Genomic DNA, 13,180 nt, shown 5'->3' on the forward strand with positions numbered 1-13,180 from the left:
AACATGTTCACTAATCACTATAATACACACTTCATTATTCTATCATATGCATGTTACCCTTATGTAACTCTATAGTACAAAATTGGTTGCAGTTGAGAGCAAATAACTGCAATAAAACTGGCCTTCAATTCATCCATTTGTAACTCCTATTACCCTATTACTCCTTTGTTAATAGCAGCCACTGTTGATATCACTTTGATAAGTTTATATATTTTGTATGTATGTGCATGTGTGTGTGTGTGTGTGTGTGTGTGTGTGTGTGTGTGTGTGTGTGTGTGTGTGCGTGTGTGTGTGTGTGTGTGTGTGTGTGTGTGTGTGTGTGTGTGTGTGTGTGTGTGAGAGAGAGAGAGAGAGAGAGAGAGAGAGAGTGCATGTGTGTGTGTGTGCGTGTGTGTATGTGCATGCGCACGTGCGCGTGTGTGTGTGTGTGTGTGTGTGTGTGTGTATGCGCATGTGTGTGTGTGTTAACCTTTATGTACAAGTGTAGTACTTCATTACCCTTCAGTAAAGACTCGTCATAGACAGTAGAAGACCACAAGCATTAGCACTTATAACTGTACATTGCATGGCTATGCAGCTATCATATTTACAGTCTAGGGCTGTTAGGGAGAACGTTTCCCACAAAAATTTCAAACGCACCCCTTAAAATTGTGAGTGACTACTGCACTATACTCAAGTTAAGCTTGTTTTTAAAATGACACACTAAAGATGTATCAAAAATGCTCTCAAATTCAATCTTATAGTTGTTTATATGGAAAATTTTCCCTAGTTAAAAATTGCAAACACAACATTAAAATGCTCTCAGATTCAGTATCAGATTAATTTTAAAAATCTCCTAGGGGTAGTCTGTATACAACTAACAAAAATTCATGCATATAGTGATGGCTATTAAATAACTGAGAGCCCAAGTTTACCCAGTTTAGAAAAAATAGCATGTCTCAAAATTGTTCCTTAAGTTTAATCTCAGAAAGCATAATTAAGTAGATTCTACCTTCAATTGGCATGCACAGCTAACACAAATACCCCCCAGATTTAAACTCAGAAAGTCAGATCTAAAAAAAGTCAGATTTAAAAAGAAAAACTTCCTGTTTTGCTATAACCATGAAAATGCCCTAGTATTTAGTTTTAAACACCCTAAGTTTCAAATTATTTCTATGAAGACATCCATCTATGCAGATTTTAATTTGCTAGTGTTTTGTGGTATCATATGTACAGTGCATATGATTGCTCATTACTATACACTCATGTCTCTACCAACCATGAAACATATGATCTGGCTTCACCCAATCACAAAATTCAGCACTCATGACACAGCCTTATATGGCTAACCTGCATGTGTTTGGGAACTATTCCAACTGCTTTATATTGACATTGTTACTACAGTACTACCCTACTGTGAATGAAGGAAATTTTATCTTTGGCTTAAAGCAGATATCTCTTCTATTAATGAAATCATAATTCAGTTTACTAGCTTCTTTTTAAACAAGTTCTCAACATAATCACCCATTGACATTTTGTGGGAAGAATTCAAAGTAATGTGTTATGAATGTCTAGATCTTGTTCCCACCAAATTTCACTCCACTAGATCAAAGTAGCGTTGGGTGAATTCATATATCAAATGATTATCACGCAAGAAAGAAAGACTCTATAACTTGGCCAAACGTTCTAACAGTAGCCACAATTGGGAAACCTATTGCACATATAAAAGAAAAGTTCAAAGAAAATGCTGCAAAGCATACAACAACTACATTGAAGGATTAATTGACGAGAAAGGTTCTGTTACAAAAAGATTATGGTCCTATATATTAAGAGCCAAAGGAAGGATCATTGTGGTGTAGTACCTTTGAAAGTGGATGGAGTTGTTTATAATAACAGCTTAGATAAGGCTGAGATCCTTAACAAGTACTTTACATCAGTGTTTACACCGATTTTATTAGACACTCCCCAGCAATGGATGAACCACTGATACCAGACATTGATCCTATCCAAGTGGACACTAATGGTGTTGTTGAACTATTAAAGTCCTTAGAGGTCCACAAGGCTGCTGGGCCTGATGAAATACCAGCACAACTGTTAAAGGAACCAGTGACCTTCTTGCCCCATCACTTACTCTCCTTTACCAAGCATCAATACATCAGTGCTCATTACCTGCAGATTGGAAAAGAGCATAATATTATATCGTACCCATCTTTAAAAAGGGCAGTCGTGTTGCTCCTAATAACTACAGACCCGTATCCTTAACTTGAATATGCTCTAAAATACTGGAACACATAGTGTACTCACATATATTCACCCATCTATCTCACCATAGGATTTTATGCGACCAACAACATGGATTTCGTCAATCAAGATCATGTGAGTCCTAGCTCAATACATACTGACAGCTAACGACTTTGCTAAAACACTTCATAGAGGAGAACAGTTCTAGTCTGATGTGGTATTTTTGGATTTCTCTAAAGCATTTGATAGAGTGTCCCATCACCACCTATTTCACAAGCTTCATCACTATGGTATTCATGGAGATGTACTAGACTGGATAAAGAACTTTACTTTGAATAAATCTCAATGTGTAATAATTGATGGTCAAATAAGTGATGTCTCTAGCGTCTCATCTGGGGTTCCTCAGGGGACAGTGCTTGCTCCACTACTGTTCTTTGATTTATTAATGACTTGCCTAATAGAATCACATCCAAAATAAAATTATATGCAGATGATGTACTGTTGTATACTACTATTCACTCACAAGATGACTGCCACAGACTACAGCAAGACCTCAACACTTTAGAACAGTGAGCGCTAGATTGAAAATAATCCACAAAAATGCGAACTTCTCAGAATTACCAACAAAACACCCAATATTAGCTCAATACACTTTGCAAAATCAAACTATAAAGGAAGTAACTCATGCCAAATATTTAGGGTTGACTATTGATAAGAATTTATCTGGTCAGAGCATATCAAACAAATAACTAATAAAGCCAATAATGTAAAATGCCTTTTACAACCTAATATAAGCAGGTGTTCCCCCCAAACCAAAAGTAATTGTTACAAGGTTCTTGTTAAACCTATATTAGAATATGCAAGCACTGTCTGGTCACCCCACACGCAGAGAGATATTGATACCATTGAAAATGTTCAAAGGCGTGCAGCAAGATTTGTAACTAACAATTATTCCCGGTATGCAAGTGTGACTGAAATGTTATCTAACCTGAGCTGGCCCACGTGAACCAGATGTAGAAATGAACAAAATGCTATAATATTATATAAGATCATAAACTGCCAAGTTGACATAAATGCTGACAATCTTCTTACTCCTAACCCTGACATCTACCACACCAGAGGACACAATAAAAGATTTATGATACCGATGACAAGGATTGACTCTTACAAATTTTCTTTTTTTTTGTCCGCTATTAAAATTTGGAATTCCTTACCCCAACATGTGATTAATTTGACAGAGATTGAACAATTCAAGCACAACCTAGCTGGTCTAGACACTATTTAATTACTTAATTAATTAGTAAATATTAATTTTATGATTGTAATTGTACTATTGTTTCTTTTGTGCACCACACTCTTCTTGAGGTTTGCACAATAAGTCCTATCTGGCATGTGTGTGTGTGCTGATGTGTCCTATCTGGCATGTGTGTGTGTTGGGGTAATAATGAAAGTGTCAATATGGAACAGATTATTATGGTAAATAGACTTAGGGACCTGCTGATTATGCTTATTATTTTACCTATTATGATATGCTGCACTGCTCAAAAATTTACTTAATATGCTTAAATTATTGCTCAATATTTACCTATTATGCTCAATATTTATACCCCAATTCCCAATTGTTTCTAATAATTTTGCACTTTATAAGAAAACAGTAAGTGGTTGAAGCACAGACTGGAAATCCTTGCTTGTCAAAATGCATGTCACAGAAAAGATCAATATACTGTAATAGAACAGTCAGCTACCTGATAATTTTATTACAATTACTGACTGTTCTATTAGAGTATATTGATCTTTTGTGTGATATGTATTTTGATAGGCAAGAATTTATAGTACTACATAAGTTTCCGGTCTATTATGTTAGTATTATATTTAATACATTCAGGTACATATTATGCTCATTATTACGCCAGTATAATCAGTGGGTCCCTATTAACATAGTTGTTTAGGCCACTCCAAATAAATTCTCTGTTTCCCGTCCACCGCCCGCATCTGGTTACTGCCAGCTCTAAATATTCCATTATTCCTTATTCTTCCATTATTTTCCGGTTATTCTTGCATACTGATAGGTTCAGTAAAAGCTATCTTGAAACAGTGTCAGCTCACGTGTCAGCAGTGCTATCAAGTCAGCACAAACTTCACGTTTGTGTTATTTTTGCAACTACAAAGGAAGGAACAAGCTTAAGCATGGCTGTGCCAGGCAAATAATGGCTTGAAAATCTAGCCAATCTCATAATGAAATAATGGAAATGGACCGGCCGCCCGCATGCAAATATGCCTGAGTCCAGGACGGGAAACAGAGAATTTATTGGAGTGATTTTAATAGTTCACTGCTTAGTAAGATCCAATTGGTGAATAGGTCTAATTAGCTATCAGGTCTAGAATCTGAAATAATAATGTACAGTTCATGTTTTCCACAAACATGTTTATAACTATCACTGACTGAATGTGTACATTTATCATGACATCATCAGTGTGACATCATATCCTTTTTGAAGTTATAAATATCAGTAACTGAAATGGAAAGTTAGTATATTTGTTACCTGTTGATACAAGCATGGAACTATTAAAAATTTCTATAGCTGCTGTTCTGCTAGTGTGTTTGTTCAGCCAAATTGAAGGAGACAGTACAGTGATGCCTGATAAGCCATCTTGGAACAGTGATGATGAAGACTTTGCTGGTGGTGGAAATGAGAGAGGTCAGAATAAACTTCCCTGTTGTGTATCTGGAAACTTCACCTTTCATTCAATTGATGACATTCTAAATAACATCTCCAGTAATAACACCATTGTCAACATTACAAATGACGTTGAGTTGTCTTCTGTTGTGACATTAGAAGGTGTTGAAAATATCATGATAATAGGACACAGAAATCCTGTTGTAAAGTGTAATGATGTTGGTGCAGTAAAATTTATCTCCTGCAAGAATATAACCATTGAAGGTATCCAGTGGGAGGGGTGTGGCTCTAAAGATTATCCAGGAATTGAATTCTACAACTCATCCAATGTTTCATTTGAAAGATGCTCATTCCATAACTCCAAAGGAAGTAGTGTTTTACTTTCACAAGTGTCTGGAAATGTGTACATTAACAATTGCAATTTTACACACAAAATTAAATACAGTGGACATGGAGCGGCTCTACATTATTCACCAAATACTAATAGACATGGTCAATACAAAATGGTGATCCAAAATAGCCAATTCATTTCCAATATAGCCACACAAAGTGTAGTTTATATTGATGGTTCTGGTAGCTGGATCACTGGTCATGCTTGTTTACAAGACAATGTGTTTATCAACAACACAGGCGTACCAATTTTCACTTCACATACTAATCTTCATATTAGAAGTAGAGTGTTGTTCAAGGGTAATGCAGCAAAGTCTGGTGGAGGAATTTATAGTAGGAACTCCATCATCACATTTTATGCCAAGTCTGATGTAAATTTTGTTAGTAACTCTGCTACAAATAATGGTGGAGCTATTTCTTTAATTTATTCCAGGATCATCTTTCAGGCAAACACAAAAGTGACCTTTAAGGACAATTATGCAAGGTCTGGTGGTGCCATATACAGTGATGGTTCCAACATCACATTTGAGGGTAACTCAAGTGTAACATTCAATAATAATGAAGCTAGTGGAGATGGAGGAGCTGTATATTGTCAGTCTTCATCTCATATCACATTTGATGGTAACTCAAGTGTAACATTTAATAATAACGAAGCCAGGGAAGGAGGAGCTGTACTTTGTTACAATTCATCTCCTATCACGTTTGATGGTAACTCAAGTGTAACATTTAATAATAATACAGCCAGGGGTGGTAGAGGAGCCGCTGGTGCTGGAGGAGCTGTATATTGTGTGTTTTCATCTCATATCACATTTGATGGTAACTCAAGTATAACATTTAATAATAATGAAGCTAGTGATGATGGAGGAACTGTATATTGTAGGTCTTCATCTCATATCACATTTGATGGTAACTCAAGTGTAACATTTAATAATAATACAGCCAGTGATGATGGAGGATCTGTATATTGTGTGTTTTCATCTCATATCACTTTTGATGGAAACTCAAGTGTAACATATAATAATAATGAAGCTGGTCATTATGGAGGTGCTGTATCTTGTAAGTCTTCATCTCATATCACATTTGATGGTAACTCGAGTGTAACATTTAATAATAATGAAGCCAGTGGTGATGGAGGAGCTGTATATGGTTTTTCATCTCATATCACATTTGATGGTAACCCAAGTGTAACATTTAATAACAATACAGCTAGAGTTGGAGGAGCTGTACTTTGTCATAAATCATGTCATATCACATTTGATGGAAACTCAAGTGTAACATTTAATAATAATAAAGCCAGTGATTTTGGAGGAGCTGTACTTTGGTATGATTCATCTTATATCACATTTGATGGTAACTCGAGTGTAACATTTAATAATAATACAGCCAGATATGGAGGAGCTGTATATTACAGGACTTCATCTTATATCACATTTGATGGTAACTCAAGTGTAACATTTAATAATAATGAAGTCAGTGATGATGGAGGAGCTGTATATTGTGTGTTTTCATCTCATATCACTTTTGATGGAAACTCAAGTGTAACATATAATAATAATGAAGCTGGTCATTTTGGAGGTGCTGTATCTTGTAGGTCTTCATCTCATATCACATTTGATGGTAACTCGAGTGTAACATTTAATAATAATGAAGCCAGTGGTGATGGAGGAGCTGTATATGTTTTTTTTTCATCTCATATCACATTTGATGGTAACCCAAGTGTAACATTTAATAACAATACAGCTAGAGTTGGAGGAGCTGTACTTTGTCATAAATCATGTCATATCACATTTGATGGAAACTCAAGTGTAACATTTAATAATAATAAAGCCAGTGATTTTGGAGGAGCTGTACTTTGGTATGATTCATCTTATATCACGTTTGATGGTAACTCGAGTGTAACATTTAATAATAATACAGCCAGATATGGAGGAGCTGTATATTACAGGACTTCATCTGATATCACATTTGATGGTAACTCAAGTGTAACATTTAATAATAATGAAGCCAGAGATGATGGAGGAGCTGTGCATTATAGCAGTGATTTTGAAGGAGCTGTATTATCTCATATCACATTTGATGGTGACTCAAGAGTAACATTTAATAGTAATGAAGCTAACTATGGAGGAGCTATACATTGTGTGTCTTCATTACATATCACATTATTTGATGGTAACTCAAGTGTAAGGTTTAATAACAATGAAGCCAGTGATGATGGAGGAGCTGTATATTGTGTGTCTTCATCTCGTATCACATTTGATGGAAACTCAAGTGTAACATTTAATAACAATGAAGCCGGTGATGATGGAGGAGCTATATTTTGTGAGTTTTCATCTCATATCAGATTTGATGGTAACTCAAGTGTAAGTTTTAATTATAATACAGCCAGGGATGGAGGAGCTGTATCTTGTGTGTCTTCATCTAATATCACATTAGATGGTGACTCAAGTTTAACGTTCAATACTAATAAAGCAAGTGAAAGTGGAGGAGCACTGTACATTACCGACAATTCCATTGTGACTGTTACAGAACACTCAAAAGTTACTTATTCTAATAATGAAGGTACTCAGTATGGTGGAGCAATCTATTGTAGTGATAACTCCAACATTACACTAGAAGGAAAACTTACAGTGAAGTTTATGAACAATACATCTCAATATGGTGGAGCCTTATCAATTCTACAATCAACATTGACATTTGTGGAAAATACTTCAGTAAATTTCACCAGGAATAAGGCAGAGAATGGAGGAGCCATCTCTGTTGTGAAATCTCCTGTAACATTTATGGATAATTCCCATACAAAGTTTTTCAGTAATTCAGCTGCAGGAAGTGGTGGGGCCATGCATCTAACTGATCACTTCACTTTAAGTATATCCCATAATTCTCATAACACATTTTCCCACAACACTGCTAATCTCCATGGTGGGGCCATATATTGTGACCTGACAAAAAGTACTGAGAGTAAAATTACATTCAACACTACAAATATTACATTTCATAACAACACTGACCTAACAGGTTCTGATGTTTATGTTGACGTTCCAACATCATGTGATGAGATGTGTTTCAGCAACAGCATCGTTAACAAAGGATATAATCATTTTGATGAGGTCATTAAAACTTCTCCTAGAAAACTAGAATTTAACGACTCAGCAGTTACATGTATTGATAATGACAATGATTCAAATTGTCAGACTTATTTAACAAAAAATATAATGCTAGGTCCGGAAATTATAATGAGTGCTTGTGTAAGGGATTATTACAATCAACCTGCTGAATCAACACAATTTGTTCTGAGCAGTGAAGATCAAGATCATCATATTGTTAGATCAAACAATGTGTTAATATCATGTACAGTATTTGAAGGAGTGAGTATAAAGGGGATGAAAGTTATGGAGGCAACTAATTATACAATAGTCATCACTTCATATGATAGTGGTATTTCTGACTTAAAGGAGTTTTCCATTAAGCTAATGATTGAACTATCACCATGTTACCCTGGTTTCCACTATGATAATAATAATACACAAACATGTGTATGTTACAGTGACAGTGATGTTGTGTCTTGTTCTGGTAGTACATCATCTATCAAAAGTGGTTACTGGTTTGGTGAAGTTGATGATAAAACTACAGTGACAATTTGTCCAAATAACTATTGTAATTTTACTTGTTGTGAAACGGGTAATGGATTTTATGAACTTTCACCAGTCAGAGCAAATCAGTGCATTTCACAGCGAACTGGTACAGCTTGTGGTGGTTGTAAGGAAGGCTATACCCTTTCATTTGATTCTATAGAATGTGTAAGTGTTGACAAGTGTACAGCTGGACAAACAGTACTTGTGGTAACATTATCAATCCTATACTGGGTGGTGATAATTATATTAGTGTTCATTGTGACATACTATCACATTGGGATTGGTTATTTGTATGCTATTACATACTATTACAGTGTGGTGGATATTTTACTGAGTGAACACTTGTACTCATCACAAGGGTTATTTACAGTTGTTAGCATTATGTCAAGTATTGCAAACGTTACACCACAGTTTTTAGGACAGCTCTGTTTAGTAACTAATATGAGTGGAATTGATCAACAGTTCATTCATTATGTCCATCCACTAGCTGTTGCCATTATCATTGTAGTAATCTGCCTATTAGCAAGGATATCATACAAGTTTTCATTATTTGTTAGTAGAGGAATTATCCATGTTATCTGTTTTCTTCTATTGTTATCGTACACTTCTGTGGCAACAACTTCATTACTGATATTGAGATCACTGACATTTCATAATGTGGATAAGGTTTACACTTACCTGTCACCTGACATAGAGTATTTACATGGCCGTCATCTACCATATTTTATTCTAGCATTAATATGCACTCTAATTATTGTAATTGGTCTGCCATTTCTACTTTTATTGGAGCCATTTCTTAACAACAAAATCAACTTTACCCGAATAAAACCATTGCTGGATCAGTTTCAAGGATGTTACAAAGACAAGTATCGTTTATTTGCAGCTTATTACATGATATGTCGACTGGTTATTATTTTGATAATCATTGCCAATACATCAAATAATGACACTTCCCAGTATTTATTGATCTTTTTCAATTCCTTGTTAGCCTTTATACATATGACAATAAGGCCATATGGATCTGACATTCTTAATGTGTTTGATGGCTTTGTGTTACAGCTGATGATTGTGGTTTCAATGGTACCACTTATTGACAGTTATGATCCTGATTTATTGCTATCATTTATGTTTGTATTAGTTATACTTCCCTTAATACCATTTCTGATAATGGAAATTTACCTTTACAAAAAGACAATAAAGAAAATCACTAAATATTGTGTACCACCTAAACCTGACATTGCCGATGACAACGATGAGATGCCAATGAGAGAAGAGTTTGTTGATAGTGTTATTGATGATAGCAGGAGGGTGAATGCTACTATATGTGAAATGTAAGTATATTATTATTATCATTGTGTGGTATGGCAATGCAATATCATGTTTCCATGTACATTGCCAAAAATTACCTGCAAAACCAAATTCAGTTATGTCAAAGGCAAAAGAGATAATTGTTGAGCAAAATATCAAGCATTTGAGGAAAATATGCTGGATGGAAACTATAAAAAATAAATAAAACAACATAATATTATTATTCATTAAGTTAACTAATGCAATACTCCACTGCTGCAGTTTTAACAGTGACTTCACAGTAGATTTTTCTGTAGCTACTTTCACATGTGTTACTAAAGTTTTGATAATAATTTTGATGGTTATGCTACATGCCTGTGTAAGTACAAATATTAGAAGATGTTTCTGGATGTCCAGGAGACCCCATCAATATTGTACTTTATTGTGTTACTGTTTATAAATAATTATTCTACACATCATACATTACAGTTTGATTGTTGTCATGGCACAAATTATACTCTCTCTACTCTTACATATAGCAGAGAATCAGAGATCAATGATGCCACTCACTATCGTGAATCCTTCATGGAAGTGATGGATGAGATTGAAGACTGACTGTATACTAAGAGATGTGAACAATAACAAGTGTAGATTGTATGCATATATAGTGTGTCGCACATGCATGTATCCCCCTAATGTGTATCGTAGAACTTTCAGCTTTTAAATGTAATAGCTGTAGTGTACAGATCTTTTCCCTAATGCTATCATAACATAAAAATTTACATATGTCACAATTAGAAGTGATGTTTTGGCTCAGAAACAGGTGGGCTGAAGGCTAAGTTCTATTTGACAGGAATTTTGTTGCACAACAAAACTACATTGTAGTTACTAGCTGGAGTAATTCATTCCTAACATGGTAGGTTAGATGAAAAACTGCTCATGATATTCATTACTAGTACTGTTCATGTATGTAGCTACATATTCCTGCTTAACAATACAAGGTTGAATTCTAACATTTTCATGATAGTTGTATATGTCACCTGGTTTTGGAAAACTGGTACATTATAGCTACATTAGTAGATAAATGGTGTTTTATAGTGTAATTTAACTCACCAACCTTGGAAGCTATGTGGGTGAAATTTTCACTGAAGATGGAAACATTTATGGCCTTTCAGACCATCTCAAAAGAATCAGTCACACCATTTTAAATAGGGTTTGTCTTCAGTGTTGCTATGTGACTAGTCCTCACAAAGGGTGCATGTGTGGCACAGGAAATGCTACAGAGAAACACAGTGGAAGCTACAGTAATATAGTACAATAGGACATTTAAACAGTACTGAGAAATAATTTTTGTATAAAGAATATTTAAGTAATTTTGTAATGTATTCTCACTTTACAAACATATAAATATTATATGTTAGAATTTTAGTTTGCTGTAAAGTACTGTATAACCTGTATATATGCATATGTTCAGTTGTAGCTTTGTATATTTTAATGACTGAGAAAGACATCACAGTTATTTAATTGTGACACCAGAGATGAGCTGAGATAGAAAACTAAGTGAGTTGTAATTGTGACATGTGTAAAGTGCAAATAGTTGAGGTGAATGAAGAAAGCCAATAACTTTGGCCAATGGTTTTTGCATGACTTGTTGTACTATTGTGTTATAAAAATTCTTGGTCAGTACTCCTACTATAGTTAAAGAATTGACAGTTGGTCATCTGTGCTGATAGAGACCCATAATCATAATATAATGGAGCTTGATGATATAGATGAGCTTAGAGATTATCAATCTGCCATTGAATGAAGCATTGGAAACAAATGACAGTTGTAACACAACAGGTGAGGTATTAATACCTGAGTTGTGGTTATTTTACAATTTCAGGCTGTAATGCTAGCCCAGTTAAGAATTCACTTCCTCTGGTATGCACGTAATTATGTTTAGTTCACATGTGGTGTATACACATTGTGTCATTGTTCGATGTTATGTGCATTCCTGGGCTCAAGAGATGAATGCTTCAGTCTGCAGAATAAAGATTGTTTGAAGCTATTAGACTGTGCAGATGTTCCATCAAATTAAAGATTTAAACAACAGCCTCCATCAATAAATTTATACCCAAATGAGGACTAATACCACTCTGAATAAAGAATCTAGAATGACAAAAATGTTTTTTAGCAAAAATCAACTGTCTATACTTTGTGAGTTAATATTTAATAATGTACACACAGCTGATATATTGTATATAATTTCCAGGAAAAACAGAGAACCTGAATGTTATAAACCAAAAAAATATCAGTTTCTTTGGATGATCCAGATAACAGTTGATGATTGACTAAATAGACAGAACATTAATTTTGTTAATGATATACATAAATATGTCCAAAACATCACATGTTCCACTGAATATAGTAACAAAATATTGTCATCCTCCTCCACCATAGACTATCTTGGGTACCCACATTTGTGGCAAGGCAGGATTCCTGAAAAGGAATCTGTTACAATGCAAATCGACACTTATAAAAACTATTACTGCTACCTTCCATTGAACACTACTCAGTCATCTGGACACAACAATCAAGCCACATCAAGCTTAAGCTGCCAGATTCATTCTAAATAAGCCCATGACATAGGTCTAGTCAGTAGCACAACAATATTTCGGACATGTTAAACTATATTATGGCCTATATGGTATCCAAAACAGAAGTCAATTGCTAGACTGAAAATTTTGTCAAGCATTTACTAGTCATACGTGATAGCTGCTTACCATTGGCAACTCTGGTGCCCAAGACTCATCCTCAACATCCTTTTACAAAGCTTTTACAAAGCTCAGTAAATTACAATCAAAAGTTTATGTGCATAAGTATTCCTTCTTACCCTAAACAATGGAAACTCCCTACCAGTTTCAGATATTGACACAATTGAACATGAAACATTTAAAAAACATTATAATTATGTGATTGTAATGCACATCA

At 34.8% G+C, this 13,180-nt stretch overlaps 1 protein-coding gene across 1 annotated transcript; it reads left to right on the plus strand.

The window, feature by feature from the left end:
* Positions 1 to 8,745: 8,745 nt before the first annotated feature.
* Positions 8,746 to 11,033, plus strand: LOC136242574 (uncharacterized). Its single transcript, XM_066034021.1, has 2 exons — positions 8,746 to 10,251; positions 10,747 to 11,033. Exons 1-2 carry the CDS (start codon positions 8,759 to 8,761, stop codon positions 10,820 to 10,822), a joined length of 1,569 nt encoding a protein of 522 aa, XP_065890093.1. The 5' UTR covers positions 8,746 to 8,758; the 3' UTR covers positions 10,823 to 11,033.
* The last annotated feature ends 2,147 nt before the right edge of the window (positions 11,034 to 13,180 follow it).

The sequence above is a fragment of the Dysidea avara genome, chromosome 2 (assembly GCF_963678975.1).
Source record: "Dysidea avara chromosome 2, odDysAvar1.4, whole genome shotgun sequence".
Classification (NCBI taxonomy): domain Eukaryota; kingdom Metazoa; phylum Porifera; class Demospongiae; order Dictyoceratida; family Dysideidae; genus Dysidea; species Dysidea avara.